At 48.5% G+C, this 15733-nt stretch overlaps 2 protein-coding genes across 2 annotated transcripts; one reads left to right on the top strand and one right to left on the bottom strand.

Moving 5' to 3' along the window:
- Window positions 1-6145: 6145 nt before the first annotated feature.
- Window positions 6146-7800, bottom strand: LOC125554077 (UDP-glucose flavonoid 3-O-glucosyltransferase 7-like). Its single transcript, XM_048717689.1, has one exon. It carries the CDS (start codon window positions 7701-7703, stop codon window positions 6240-6242), a length of 1464 nt encoding a protein of 487 aa, XP_048573646.1. The 5' UTR covers window positions 7704-7800; the 3' UTR covers window positions 6146-6239.
- Window positions 7801-9278: 1478 nt separating this feature from the next.
- On the top strand, window positions 9279-13435 carry LOC125552521 (probable leucine-rich repeat receptor-like protein kinase At1g35710). The gene is made up of 11 exons (XM_048716114.1): window positions 9279-9544; window positions 10203-10350; window positions 11008-11079; window positions 11740-11811; window positions 11937-12008; window positions 12080-12223; window positions 12341-12421; window positions 12528-12599; window positions 12741-12812; window positions 12921-12992; window positions 13101-13435. The coding sequence occupies exons 1-11, from the start codon at window positions 9445-9447 to the stop codon at window positions 13189-13191; spliced, it is 996 nt and encodes a 331-aa protein (XP_048572071.1). The 5' UTR covers window positions 9279-9444; the 3' UTR covers window positions 13192-13435.
- The last annotated feature ends 2298 nt before the right edge of the window (window positions 13436-15733 follow it).

Here is a 15733-nt window from a genome sequence, read left to right as displayed (position 1 = left end):
GAGGTTGAGAATCAACGTGACAGGAAAATCAAGTTCTTGCGATCAGATCGTGGGGGAGAATACTTGAGTCACGAATTTGGCACACACTTAAGAAAATGTGGAATAGTTTCACAACTCACGCCGCCTGGAACACCTCAGCGTAATGGTGTGTCCGAACGTTGTAATCGCACTCTATTAGATATGGTGCGATCTATGATGTCTCTTACCGATTTACCGCTATCATTTTGGGGCTATGCTTTAGAGACTGCCGCATTCACTTTAAATAGGGCTCCGTCAAGATCCGTTGAGACGACACCGTATGAATTATGGTTTGGGAAGAAAACTAAGCTGTCATTTTTAAAAGTTTGGGGATGCGATGCTTATGTCAAGAAACTTCAACCTGAAAAGCTCGAACCCAAGTCGGAAAAAATCGTCTTCATAGGATACCCTAAAGAAACTGTTGGGTATACCTTCTACCTCAGATCCGAAGGCAAGATCTTTGTTGCCAAGAATGGGTCCTTTCTAGAGAAAGAGTTTCTCTCGAAAGAAATAAGTGGGAGGAAAGTAGAACTTGATGAAGTATTACCTCTTGAACCGGTAGGTGGCGCGGCTCAAGAAAATATTCCTGAGGTGCCTGCACCGACTAGAGAGGAAGTTGATGATGATGATCATGAAACTTCAGATCAAGTTGCTACTGAAATTCATAGGTCCACAAGGACACGTTACGCACCAGAGTGGCAAGGCAACCCTGTCTTGGAAATCATGTTTTTAGACAACGGTGAACCTTCGAACTATGAAGAAGCGATGGCGGGCCTGGATTCCAACAAATGGCTGAAAGCCATGAAATCCGAGATAGGATCCATGTATGAAAATAAAGTATGGACTTTAACTGACTTGCCCGATGATCGGCGAGCCATAGAAAATAAATGGATCTTTAAGAAGAAGACAGACGCGGATGGTAATGTGACCATCTATAAAGCTCGGCTTGTCGCTAAGGGTTATCGACAAGTTCAAGGGGTTGACTACGATGAGACTTTCTCACCCGTAGCGAAGCTAAAGTCCGTACGAATCATGTTAGCAGTTGCTGCATTATATGATTATGAGATATGGCAAATGGACGTCAAAACGGCATTCCTTAATGGTTTCCTTAAGGAAGAATTGTATATGATGCAGCCGGAAGGTTTTGTCGATCCTAAGAATGCTGACAAGGTGTGCAAGCTCCAACGCTCGATTTATGGGCTGGTGCAAGCATCTCGGAGTTGGAACATTCGTTTTGATGAGATGATCAAAGCGTTTGGGTTTATGCAGACTTATGGAGAAGCCTGCATTTACAAGAAAGTGAGTGGGAGCTCTGTAGCATTTCTCATATTGTATGTGGATGACATACTGTTGATGGGAAATGATATAGAATTCTTGGAAAGCATAAAGGCCTACTTGAACAAGTGTTTTTCAATGAAGGACCTTGGAGAAGCTGCTTATATATTAGGCATCAAGATCTATAGAGATAGATCGAGACGCCTCATTGGTCTTTCACAGAGTACGTACCTTGACAAGATATTGAAGAAGTTCAAAATGGATCAGTCAAAGAAGGGGTTCTTGCCTGTATTGCAAGGTACGAGATTGAGCACGGCTCAATGCCCGACCACGGCAGAAGATAGAGAAAAGATGAGTGTCGTCCCCTATGCCTCGGCCATAGGGTCTATCATGTATGCTATGCTGTGTACCAGACCTGATGTAAACCTTGCCGTGAGTTTGGTAGGAAGGTACCAAAGTAATCCCGGCATGGAACACCGGACAGCGGTCAAGAATATCCTGAAGTACCTGAAAAGGACTAAGGAAATGTTTCTCGTTTATGGAGGTGACGAAGAGCTCGTCGTAAAGGGTTACGTCGATGCTAGCTTCGACACAGATCTGGATGACTCTAAGTCACAAACCGGATACGTGTATATTTGAATGGTGGGGCAGTAAGCTAGTGCAGTTGCAAGCAAAGCATTGTGGCGGGATCTACATGTGAAGCGGAGTACATGGCAGCTTCGGAGGCAGCACAAGAAGCAGTCTGGGTGAAGGAGTTCATTACCGACCTAGGAGTCATACCCAATGCGTCGGGCCCGATGACTCTCTTCTGTGACAACACTAGAGCTATTGCCCTTGCCAAGGAGCCCAGGTTTCACAGGAAGACCAGGCATATCAAGCGTCGCTTCAACTCCATTCATGAAAGTGTTCAAAATGGAGACATAGAGATTTGTAAAGTACATACGGACCTGAATGTAGCGGATCCGTTGACTAAACCTCTCCCTAGAGCAAAACATGATCAACACCAGAACTGCATGGGTGTTTGATTCATCACAATGTAACTAGAATATTGACTCTAGTGCAAGTGGGAGACTGTTGGAAATATACCCTAGAGGCAATAATAAAATGGTTATTATTATATTTCTTTGTTCATGATAATTGTCTATTGTTCATGCTATAATTGTGTTATCCGGAAATCGTAATACATGTGTGAATACATAGACCACAACACGTCCCTAGTGAGCTTCTAGTTGACTAGCTCGTTGATCAAAAGATAGTCATGGTTTCCTGACTATGGACATTGGATGTCATTGATCACGGGATCACATCATTAGGAGAATGATGTGATGGACAAGACCCAATCCTAAGCTTAGCTCAAAGATCGTGTAGTTCGTTTGCTGTAGCTTTTCTGAATGTCAAGTATCATTTCCTTAGACCATGAGATTGTGCAACTCCCGGATACCGTAGGAGTGCCTTGGGTGTGCCAAACATCACAACGTAACTAGGTGACTATAAAGGTACATTACAGGTATCTCCGAAAGTGTCTGTTGGGTTGGCACGAACCGAGACCGGGATTTGTCACTCCGTATGACGGAGAGGTATCTCTGGGCCCACTCGGTAATGCATCATCATAATGAGCTCAATGTGATCAAGTGGTTGATCACGGGATCATGCATTACGGTACGAGTAAAGTGACTTGCTGGTAACGAGACTGAACAAGGTATTGGGATACCGACGATCGAGTCTCGGGCAAGTAACGTACCGATTGACAAAGGGAATTGTATACGGATTGATTGAATCCTCGACATCGTGGTTCATCCGATGAGATCATCGTGGAGCATGTGGGAGCCAACATGGGTATCCAGATCCCGATGTTGGTTATTGGCTGGAGAGGCTTGGTCATGTCTGCATGTCTCCCGAACCCGTAGGGTCTACACACTTAAGGTTCGGTTACGCTAGGGTTATAGAGATATTAGCACACGATAACCCGAAAGTTGTTCGGAGTCCCGGATGAGATCCTGGACGTCACGAGGAGTTCCGGAATGGTCCGGAGGTAAAGATTCATATATAGGAAGTCCAGTTTCGGCCATCGGGAAGGTTTCGGGGGTCACCGGTATTGTACCGGGACCACCGGAAGGGTCCCGGGGGTCCATCGGATGGGGCCACCTATCCCAGAGGGCCCCATGGGCTGAAGTGGGAGGGGAACCAGCCCCTAGTGGGCTGGTGCGCCCCCCTTGGGCCTCCCCCTGCGCCTAGGGTTGGAAACCCTAGGGGTGGGGGCGCCACCCTTGCCTTAGGGGACAAGGCACCCCCTTAGCCGCCGCCCCCCTAGGAGATTGGATCTTCTAGGGCCGCCCCCTAGGCACCCTATATATAGTGGGGGGGGAGGGAGGGCTGCGCACCCAAGCCCCTGGCCTCTCCCTCTCCCTCCCGTGACACTCCTCCGTCTCCCAGCGCTTGGCGAAGCCCTGCCGAGATCACCGTTGCTTCCACCACCACGCCGTCGTGCTGCTGGATCTTCATCAACCTCTCCTTCCCCCTTACTGGATCAAGTTGGAGGAGACGTCTTCCCAACCGTACGTGTGTTGAACGCGGAGGTGCTGTCCGTTCGGCACTTGGTCATCGGTGATTTGAATTACGTCGAGTACGACTCCATCAACCCCGTTCTCTTGAACGCTTCCGCTCGTGATCTACAAGGGTATGTAGATCCACTCCTCTCTCCCTCGTTGCTATATGACTCCATAGATTGATCTTGGTGATGCGTAGAAAATTTTAAAATTCTGCTACGTTCCCCAACAGTGGCATCATGAGCTAGGTCTATGCGTAGTTACTATGCACGAGTAGAACACAAAGTAGTTGTGGGCGTCGATATTGTCAATTTGCTTGCCATTACTAGTCTTATCCTGATTCGGCGGTATCGTGGGATGAAGCGGCCCGGACCAATCTTACACGTACGCTTACGTGAGACCGGTTCCACCGACTGACATGCACTAGTTGCATAAGATGGCTGGCGGGTGTCTGTCTCTCCCACTTTAGTCAGATCGGATTCGATGAACAGGATCCTTATGGAGGGTAAATAGAAATTGGCAATTCACGTTGTGGTTTTGGCGTAGGTAAGAAACGTTCTTGCTAGAAACCTATAGCAGCCACGTAAAAACTTGCAACAACAATTAGAGGACGTCTAACTTGTTTTTGCAGCAAGTGTTTTGTGATGTGATATGGCCAAAGGTTGTGATGAATGATGAATGATATATATGATGTATGAGATTGATCATGTTCTTGTAATAGGAATCACGACTTGCATGTCGACGAGTATGACAACCGGCAGGAGCCATAGGAGTTGTCTTAATTTATTTATGACCTGCGTGTCAACATAAACGTCATGTAATTACTTTACTTTATTGCTAAACCGTTAGCCATAGTAGTAGAAGTAATAATTGACGTGACAACTTCAAGAAGACACGATGATGGAGATCATGGTGTCATGCCGGTGACAACGATGATCATGGAGCGCAGTTGAGGTCTGAGAGGTCGCAGGAAGACGACGGGATGCAGGCCCAGTTGAAGTCCTTGGAGTGCGGGGGGGGGGGCTTCCCAATGGCTTTCCTAAAGTGGCTCTGAATAATTTCTTTCTTGTGATCATGGCTCGTGACCCAGCCATTGTTGTGCTTAAGACGGTGGATGAAGTTCTTTCTCCGTCAATGATTGATTCGAAGGTGAAAAACGAGTGTTTGCATCCCCTTCTTTGAGTAACTTAATTCTCGAGCTTTGCCTTTTCCTTGCCCGCTCGAGAACCGCCAAGGCCACAACATTTCTCTTAAGATCCTTTCTCAGGTTTTGTTCACCCGTTGACAGTGTCCTTTGTTCTTGTGTGATGTCGAGACGGAGGATGATCTCAAGGGCCATGTGGAGCTGGATTTTGTGGTTCGAGAAAATGGACCTGCTCCACTTGCGAAGACACTGACTTGTTCTCTTGAGCTTGTGAAAAAGCACCTGATAGGGCTCAGAGTGGGTGGTTTCCTCATTCCAGGCATCCTGGATGATCTTCTTGAAGTTAGGCATTTTAGTCCAGAAGTTTTTAAAACGGAAAGATTTTGGCCGTTTTGGCCCCTTGTCGCTAGCTAACAGTAGCGGGCAATGGTCCGAGAGCGAGGACGACAGGGCATGGAGGATGTGTGTGCCGAAATCTAGGTCCCATTCCTCATTGCAAAAAAAAAGAGTCTAATTTGCTCAAAGTCGGGTTAGTCTGTTCGTTGCTCCAAGTGAACTTTCGATTTTGTAGATGGATTTCTTTCAGCTCACAGGAGTTAAGGGCATTTCGAAAACGCACTAAGCGAGTGCGGTCCAGATTTGCAAGGTTTTTGTCCCGAGCACGATAAACTTGGTTGAAGTCTCCCGTCACTAGCCATCTAGTGCCCTGTGCAGGCTTGAGGCTCACAAGCTCTTGGAAGAAAGAGTCTTTCAGATTACTTCTTGTAGGCCCATGGACTGAAGTGAGTTTGAAGGAGATGGAAGTATTGACAATAGAAATGTTCGCAGAGATGCAAAATGTGCCAACTTGGATGCCGTCCACCTTCATGTAGTCTTCATTTCAGAGAATAAGAATTCCTCCTTTAATGCAGTTGAGGCATCTATTTTGAAATAGAGGGAGTACTTCCAAGAGCCAAAACGGCCCTCCACATTCTGCATTCCCTACCTATCCAAACACCACCCCTAAAAAAACTACCCATACACCAAACTTCTAATCCAAGAAACCCAAAGTGTCTGATTATCTCACATTGTAGAGACACCGAATGAATTTGAACCACGTGATAAATAAAATTATATCATGTAGGCCCCGCTTAGGAAGCTGTACTTCAAATTTTTTGTGCCTTTTGTTTTGTATATATTGTGGACACGACGCGAATTGAGGACGAATGAGTCCGTAATGGAACATGGCGGTGCAGCTGCTCGCCCGGCTCCCGCCGTCAACCCCCGTGCTGGCGCCGGCGCCGCACATCATTCAGCAGCGCCCCAACGGCCACGTACGAAGAACCTCCCACCTCCATGGCCCGCCGCGCTCTCTCCCCGACCTCCCCTGCCTTCCGTCGCAGCCCCTCGTCGGCCATCGCCGCGCGGACCCTCTCCGCCACCTTCTCCCTGCCCACCACCACCCCGCCCAGCTCCTCGCCTCCCCACACGTACCCTCTCTCCGCGCCGGCGCCGACGCCCGTGCCGGCGATGCCCACCACCAGCGCCTCGTTGTAGAACTGCTCCGCGAAAACCGGCCATGTCACCACCGGGACACCAGCCGCCGCCGCCTCGGTCACCGCGCCCCATCCGCAGTGCGTCACGAACGCGCCAACAGCCGCGTGCCTCAGCACCGCCACCTGCGGTGCCCACCCCCTGACCACCAGCCCGCGGCCCCCCGCCGCGGCGTCCACGTCGGGGAGCGGCGGAGCGTTCTTGTCCCCGACGACCCACACGAAGTTCGCGCCGGAGTCCGCGAGGCCCATGCCGAGCTCCGTCACCTGCTCGGGCGGGAACCGGGTGAGGCTGCCGAAGCAGACGTACACCACCGACCGCGCGGGCTTCGTGTCGAGCCATCCCAGCACGCGTGCGGCCTCCGCGGCGGCACCCGGCTCCCCGCCGCGGCCGCGCTCCAAGACGTCGTCGCCGTCGCCGTTGACGAGGCAGACCGGCCCGACGGCGAACACCGGCTTCCCGGTGTCCTTCTCGTAGTGCTCCATGTACCTCTGCTCGAGGTCGGCGAACGAGTTGACGACCCAGCCGGCCGTGGCGCGCTCGATGTCGAACATGCGGTTCAGGAACTCCCGCGAGTCCGCGCCGGGGAGCGTCGCCTCGGCGAGCCTCGACCTGGTGAGCCGCACCGCGTCCGGGAGCCCCGGCACGAGGAACGGCTCCGTGGGCGACGCGACGCTCTCCTGCGGGGTGTGGAGGAGCAGGGACCGCTGCACCGAGAGCGCGAAGCAGCCGGTGCCGGTGAACGCGTACCGCGGGATGCCGAGCTCGGCGGCGGCGGTGGCGGCCCACGGGAGGACGCCGTCGAAGACGACGGCGTCGGCGGGGTGGCGGCGCAGGAGGTCGGCGAAGAGCGGCGCGAGGAGGTCGACGGCGACGGCGAACGGGCCCGCGTCCTCGCGGGTGGGGAGGTCGTCGGCGCTCTCGTGCCCGCCCGTGAGCCCCGCGGCCTCGGCGGGCAGGGGCAGCGCGTGGACGCGGATGCGGAGGCCCGCGGCGGCCGCGCGGGCCACGGGGCCGCCGAGCCTGGCGGCGTTGGCGTGGGTGAGGACGAGGGTGGCGTCGGCGCCGCGCGACGCGAAGAGGCGGGCCAGGTCGGACATCGGCAGCGCGTGGCCCGGCGTCGGGAACGGGATGAAGTACATGCGCGGCGGCGCGTCGCCCGCCGGTGTGGCCGCCGACTGCCGCATCCCGCGAGCTCGATCGGCGCCGGGGAGTGGTGATGACGGAGAACGGTGGGCGTGCGATCGAACACTTGAACAGGATGGATGCTGCCGTCACACGGACAAGCTAGTGCTTTGGAGCGAGTGTATACATAGGCGCCATGAATGAAACAAAAAGATGATGCCGGCACGAGAGCGCGGGAAATTCGATTCCACGCGAGCTGCGCTGCGCTGAGCTTACTGCTCCGGTACAAAGATTACACGTTTGCTGTGTGTCGCAGCAACGGCGTTCGGTTGCAACCTGAGAGATTCAGATAGGTCTCCATTGGTTACATCACCGGTTAAAAATCGTTAGTTAAGGCCGTTAACCAAGCAAGACATGCGTATAGTCGTTTGATTTGATTTATTCTTGGTTCCATCTCGAAGGCACGTTTACTAGTCTCCCCGGTATTTTGGGTCATATTTTGACCATGACTTTAACTAATAAAATAAAGATAATATCATCGATAGTCATAGAACTTGTGTTTGATATTCAGTTTAATGCTAAATTTTAAAAATACGGATTTATGGTCATCCAACTTGCATTCTCGTGCAAATACGGTGCTTCCTCTCGTACCCAGCCGTATGGCATGCCAACATGGCGTGCTAGGCTGGCAGTTGTCAATGGCTGGGAGTGTACAAGACGTTGGGTGACCCTCACACAAATTTTTTATAAGAAACACCCTCGCAATTTATTTAATTGCACACAAAAGACCTCAAATGCAATGCAAAAAGGGCTTTTAGGCATGTGTGGTTTGAACCCACGACCTGCTAATTAAAAACTAAGCGTACATCCATCCCAGCAGTCCGAGTTGACGCCGAAATACGCAACTAAAATTTGTTGATTTAGTTACACTGAAGTTTGTCCAGGCCTATTCAGATACATAAGCCCACATGTCTACCAGGGTAATTTAGGGGTAGGACACTGGTATACTAACAACGGGTTAAGCTGATCTACGAGATTGTCTTTCGGGCTTCAATCCTCCTCGAGTTCGTCCATCCGAACATAGTTGACGGAGCTCCGGCGTAGATTCCTACCGTCTCCTTGGAGGCAGTGAAGTTATGGGTTTTCGACATGTGGCAAGATCTAGTGTCAGGTGCTTCAAATCCATGTAAGGTTAAACAGCGACGACTGCGGCTCCAGGGTGTCAGTCCTTAGGGACACGTGGACGAAGACTTCCCGGCTATCATCGACAAGTTCAAGCCGGCTCCGGTAGAGAGCGGCGACATCGGCGCGTCGACGGCTCGTTCTGGCGGCAGCAGTGGTCGTTCGGTGCTTTCTAAATCTCGATGCAATGTTTATTATTTTTTAGATGCTTTGTACCTCCGGTGAATTTTTATAATAAATCAGATCCTTTTAGTAAAATAAAAAAACCTCAGTCATTTTTTTGTTTTTTTAACAAAGAGAATGCTTGTTTTAGCAGTGGAACGTGGCCAAATTAACCGCGCTTCACCGGTCGGTCGCTCGGTGCGCACCAACCCAACCCAACCCAACCCAGGCACGGCCAACCCGGCCCAACCCACCGACGCGGCGGCGAGCTCTCCGAGTGCGGCCGCGGGACCCTACACACCGCGGGAGGGACCGTGAGCTACCTAGTGCTGGCCTGCCCACTCTCTCACTAGTCACTCCCCACACCGGCGCGGCGCCACCTCCCCCTTCCTCCTCATATGGTCTCCCGCCGCGCGCCCCGCACCCACCGCTAGCGAGCCGCCCCACTCCAGCCCACCCATGGCTGCGGCGTCGCTCGCCCGCCTCTTGCCGCCCCTCCTCTCCCTCCTCCTCCTCCTCCTCGCCGGCGCCGCGCGGGGCAAGACGGTGAAGAGAGACGGTACGTGCTCGCTCCTCCTCCGCCCCCTTCGTTCGAGCGAATCGATCCCTCCCGGCAGGCCCTTTGATGCGATTACAGCGAGATGGGCGTAGGCGCGTAGCTGTTTGCTGGAGATCTGACCCAGCCTCGCGCGTAGGACGCTGCATTCCCCTGCTGGTTTGTTGGAGGTGCTGAATTGGGCGTCCGCTTGGTAGGTTGCCGAATTGGGGTCCCTGATACTTACGGTTGTAGGTTAGTTTCAGCATCTGTGAGGCTGAGACGCTGCCTGGGCACTTAGCGTGACAGTAGGATCTATCCTTTGTTTGTCTCATTATTACTACAGGTGGTTAAATTCGCCGTGCTTTAGATAATTGGTGCTCATGGCACTTAAGTTTCTGCGCATGATCTCTGAAAGAAAATGAGCTGGTGATGTCATATGTTAACACAAATCGGGGGCTCACCTGGTGCCAAGCGATAATTGGCCAGGACTTCATGATTCAGTTGTAGCCGAACATCATTTTCCCTGGTTGCGTAAGATATTGCTTGGTGCCTGATTGTGCCAGGAGGAGAGATTTGTATGTTAATAGAGGCGTAGACATTATGCAGAATTGGAAACTTATGGTGGCCGTTCAGTAGTTGCTCGGCGACTGTCTTAACTGAAGTTGTGTTTGTACTGCAGTGAAAGCGTTGAACGAGATCAAGGCTTCACTAGGCTGGAGAGTTGTCTACTCATGGGTCGGCGATGACCCTTGTGGGCATGGTGACCTTCCCCCCTGGTCCGGTGTGACATGTACTCAGCAAGGGGATTACAGAGTTGTCACGGAACTGTAAGACATGTCTTCATTTCTTGACTTTACTCTTCTTTTTTTACGTTGGCATACATAAAGTTTTGTAAGGATGTTTTATGATGTAAGCATTTGCATGTGAAAGGATACAAAACTGTCGTTGCATATTTAGTTTAGTGAGCTCCTTTTCATACAGAAATTCAATTCATACATGTATGTAGCCCATCCAAATTGTAGGCTTGCAGCCACCTGAGATACGTCAAGCTACAAGAAAGTCACTCCTTCAGTAGCTTTCTTGCTTGAAATCTTCAAGATGCAATCTCAACCTGAAGAACTGCAGACAACCATTTGTTCTTGTACATTCCAACTATAGATCATGACCAGGATTAGAAGAAACTAATAAATCATGCCATGTATCTTGCCTTGTACTTCATACCTACTCTGACAGTAGTAATTTTAAACTGTTCTGGTACCGGTTAAAGGGAAAGTTGTGTGCTTTGCTTGTATGGTAAATTCGCTTTCCTGTGTTTGAGATAATTGAATAAATAAGATTTTTAGCATAACACAATCTTTAACCAATCGATGCATGTTGCCTATGGATGTTAACTTTATTAATTGCACAATCAGGCACTTTGTCTGAAGCTGTTGTGTACTGTCCATGTCAGAGTAACCATATTATACCACTTTACCTTATTTCAGGGAAGTCTATGCTGTGTCCATAGTTGGTCCATTCCCTACAGCGGTAACAAACCTGCTGGATTTAAAAAAACTGTAAGGACTTTTTCCTTGTTACCACTGCTTTTATTCTCCTGTTCTGTGTATGCATCTTGATGCGTGTGATAATGAACTGTTGGCATTTTTTTATCTACTAAGTGTAACAAGAACTTTTTCCTGTTCACCGCTACTCTGTCTTCTGTGTAAGTGTCTTGATGAACATAGCGATAACCTGTTGCCATGATTGAAGTGATGAATTTACTAACTGTCAAGTTTGTAGTGTTTTAGCATAACCATCGCTCCATCAGCACGAGTACATGAACATGGCAAGACATCCATGTAGATGTCTATATTATTGTGAAAGTTTATGTTTCTCTTTATGTAATGTGCCATGGTTTCTGAATTTACATAGATCATTAGCCAGAATTTAGGAACTAGCGTATTCTGAAAACATTGCTTAATTTACATCAGCCTTTTATTGCGGCTGAATTACACTTTTCTGCATATCAAGTGTTTATTCCATTTATTCATTGTAGAAGTATCCTTTTCCCCAAAAAACTATATTTGAGACTAAAGTTGGTTATTTTATCAGATACTAAAGGTGGTTATTTTATCAGAGACTAAAGGCTGTACTAAACATATTTGTAATTTTCAGCTTATGTTACCTCATCTTTAACACATCCTTGAACTGGGTATAATTGGATTCCATAACTATAGGGATCTCCACAATAATAAGTTGACGGGGCCAATTCCTCCACAGATTGGACGGCTGAGACACCTCAAGATATTGTAAGTATGGAATGTCTTTGTATATTGAATCATAATTACTTTGTTGGCATTATGGTTCAGATTTCAGAGCTGCCTATTTTGAGTACAGTTGTTCTTCAGCTAAGCAAATTCGTGCATAATTTTAGGAACCTGAGGTGGAATAAGCTTCAAGATGTGCTACCGCCCGAAATTGGTGACCTAAAGAAACTCACACACTTGTAAGTTCATTTTTAGAATGAACTAGATTAGTTACGTCTCAGTTTCTGTGCCTCTGACTATTATTCTTCAGGTATTTGAGCTTCAATAACTTCAAAGGTGAAATTCCCGTGGAGCTTGCAAACCTACCAGAACTACGCTATCTTTATCTCCATGAGAACCGCTTTACTGGGCGGATCCCCCCTGAGCTCGGAACTCTCAAAAATCTTCGTCACCTGTAAACTTCCATCCCAATTCCCTCCTTTCAAGTTCACATGAAAAAATATCTATAGTACCAAATATTAAGTCTTTTCTCTGCAGCATATGATGAATTATAAACCCTCTCTTTTTGCAGTGATGTTGGTGGCAACCACTTGATAGGCACTCTGAGGGATGTCTTCAGCATTGAGAATGGCTTCCCCTCCTTGAGAAACCTGTAAGCAGAAATTTTTAGAAGCTACCTGATTCATTTGTTCTCTCGTGACTGCAAAATGCTGCCTTCCTAAGCCAGTAGGCTGACTGCTATACATTGTGGTCTGCAGATACGTTAACAATAATCAATTGGCTGGAGTGGTGCCAGATCAGATTGCGAATTTGACCAACCTTGAGATCTTGTAAGTTCTCTCAGCAGTTGAAGTCAACACTTTATCAAGACATCATCATAAGCTCCAGTTTTCTTTCCCCCCTGGGAAGACCTCTTGCACAAAATAAAAGTAAAAAAAACAATCACCTGATTATCCTTGTATGTTCTGCAGGCACTTGTCCAATAATAGGCTGATTGGATCGATATCGCCAAAGCTAGTTCAAATTCCAAGATTGACATATCTGTGAGCCCTGCTGCTTAAACTTTCTAAAATTTAGTCTAGTGTTTGATCAATCTGAACCTTCCTCTTTCATTTGGTTCTGGCATTCTCAACCACTATGATTTTTGGCAGGTATTTGGACAATAACAACTTCATTGGAAGGATTCCCGAAGGATTATACAAGCATCCATTTCTGAAGGAGCTGTACGTTTGCTTTAGAATCTAAACTTTTTCTCAAACAAATCCCTTTCATACTATCGAAAAGAATTATTCTACATGCGCAATTGCTGAGGTGCGTATGTATTGCTGCAGGTACATTGAGGGGAACCAGTTTAGACCAGGAAGCAGATCAAAAGGAATGCACAAGGTGCTCGAGTTGCCCGAGGCCGACCTCTCGGTTTAACCGGAGCTCATAAAGTGTGGGCCTGTTGTTTATTCCGCACGACAGCAGCCACCTTTCTACATCTCCACACGACGCGGTCGCGAAATGCACGTGTATTTTAGGACATATATGTATGATTAGTAGTAACATCAGCTATGTTTCTCGCTGTGCCGTAAAATGCTAAGTTTACACGTAAGAACTACTCAGAAATCAGTTCAGTTCACTGTGAAATCCATAGCCAATGAATTGTGATCTTGCCGTGGAAGAGTGTGCGGGCTGTGCTGCTTTTTTCATGTACCGAGACGCGCTTGAGAATCAGATGCGTCGCCAGCTGCATGGCACCGACAGCCATGGACGGTGTGGCCAGCCGGTGTTTGTGTGTGTGGCCAACGATATTTGCATTTTGCCTTGCCTCGCTCCCCTGGACATGATCTGGACTTTTGGAAGCGGACTCCGAGGGCATGAATGCACGCTCCAAACCGGGGGGCAAGTGGGAGCGAGAAGATGCCAAGACCAGGCTGGCCGGAAGACCTGCCCCAGATGAAGGGGCACCATACATCAATCCTCATACCATGATGACACAATTTACAGGCTGCATCAGATCAGGAAGATGGCGATGATGCAGGTGAGAAAAGAGACGAGCTGAGGCGAGAGCCAGGACACCAGCGTGCAGGCTCCAGGTGTCAGGGCAGAACAGAAGAGCCACATGAATATGAACATGATCGCCTGCTGCCAACAGTTTGATTGGATGAGCGGCTGCAGCAAGGAATACATACACACATACTGTCAAAAGCACATGCATTTTTTGACACACGGATACCTTTGCTGGCGCTGGTGGTCCGTGTATGGTATACGGCTGTTGGTGTCCCTGTTCCTTGTAGCATGATTCATCAGTCTCAAGGATCACGCTGTCGCCAGGCGGTTACGATCATCTCACCAGAGGGGGAAAAGACGAGCAGATTAGGCCAATCCCTGTCCCGGTTGCTGTTGCCAGGGTGACATTATACGCCTGCCCATCTGCCCAGCAGTGGCTTGCCACATGAGAGGTTCTTGTCCTGCTCTCTGAACTGCTGCGTGCATTTCAAGCCGTGGATGTGTGAGACTGAGACTACGGGCGCTCTTGATCTGTTCGCCATGGATCCGCGAACAGTTCCCTCGAGTTTTTCTGTCTCCCTCGCACATAAGCGTCGCTGTCCACGGCACATGGTCCTTGGTCATCGCTTTGTGCTGTTTTCCTGTTCGAAAACCTGTGCGTGCTGTCTTTTGCTGTGCTGGACCAGAAGAGGTGCCTCATCGTCGGCGAGAGCTGTGGGTAGGTGCCCCACGCAATTACCTCCAGTTAATCATGATCAAATGTGTGAACCTCCTTACAGAGATATTGAATAAGAAAAACCGATCGAGGTCAGGCTCGGATCACAGTGGATACCCTGCAGTTTGTGCTGACTTGGGCTTGTGAATGCGATGTGATACCCGGACATGTGATGTGATGCGTTCCTGTAGGACTGCTTGCTTCGTTAAACCCGCACGTTGCAACTTTACAGCGTCGATCAGGCCAGCGGCTGCTGTCAAGTCTTGACGATGTCAATAAGGTCAATGCGTGCAAAATCTTCTTTTCTAGTGGCCGATAGCGACGAGGAAGGAAGGGGTGCGTGTGATCATGCGTGCGACGATGCGTGCGTCACATGCGATCTGCAGAGGTCATGGAATTCTCCTTTCCCGTGCGTTGGAAACATGTACCCTCTCAGTTGCTAGATATAATCTTTTTTAGAGATTTTAATATGAATGAATTACGGAACAAAATGAATGAATCTATACTTTAAAATATGTTTATATACATTCGTATATAGTCTTTATTGAAATCTCTAAAATTACGTATATTATATTTAGAAATGAAGTCGACTGGACTTCATTAAGTCTCATTCAATGCCATGTTCGTAAGATTTTAAATGAAGATTCGTGAAAAAAAATAGTTTTTTTTTTGCTTTCTACATCTTTTATCACTCAGGTAATCCTTAGTCAAGTCTGAGTCGACAGATCTAGCCACACCCATTTAGAAACGGAGGTTAGTAGGAGTGCACAGCCGGGCAGCGTTGGTGGGTTAGGTCCGCCGACCGACACCGTTGGTGGGTGCACGACGCTCTGCCGATGTTGTCTGCTGCTCATATGCTTCTGTGTTTTCCGCTGCAGCTATCAGCTGCCATCTTATATTAAACTCAAACACACAGAGGTTGATGTACTACGTACTAGCAAAGATACCATGTTTTAGGCTGCCAGCCATCTTCCCTACTTCTTTCCTCCACGAAAAACATGTAAATAAAATACTCCCTCCGTCCGCAAATAAGTGTACAACATCTAGCTTTTGTTTTTAGTCAAAATTTTAAAGTTTTGACCCACTCCATAGAAAATAGTAGTAACATATATGACATCAAATTTGTATATTATGATAGTACATTTCAAAACGGATCTGGTAACACTAATTTAGTGCTATAAATATTTTTGCTTTTTTCTAAAAAATTGGTCAAAATTTTAAAACTTTGACTTAAGAACAAAAGCTACCTTTTTT

The sequence above is a fragment of the Triticum urartu genome, chromosome 4, assembly GCF_003073215.2.
Source record: "Triticum urartu cultivar G1812 chromosome 4, Tu2.1, whole genome shotgun sequence".
Lineage (NCBI taxonomy): Eukaryota > Viridiplantae > Streptophyta > Magnoliopsida > Poales > Poaceae > Triticum > Triticum urartu.
Note: the sequence above shows the minus strand (reverse complement) of the source record. Positions and strands in the feature narration are given on the sequence as shown.

Bases quoted from the DNA above. Each gene is read 5' to 3' on its own strand.
- LOC125554077 (XM_048717689.1), bottom strand. From the start codon at position 7,703: ATGCGGCAGTCGGCGGCCACACCGGCGGGCGACGCGCCGCCGCGCATG.
- LOC125552521 (XM_048716114.1), top strand. From the start codon at position 9,445: ATGGCTGCGGCGTCGCTCGCCCGCCTCTTGCCGCCCCTCCTCTCCCTC. The intron at 12,009-12,079 runs GTAAGTTCATTT...ATTATTCTTCAG, and splicing joins CTAAAGAAACTCACACACTT to GTATTTGAGCTTCAATAACT. The intron at 12,600-12,740 runs GTAAGTTCTCTC...TATGTTCTGCAG, and splicing joins TTGACCAACCTTGAGATCTT to GCACTTGTCCAATAATAGGC.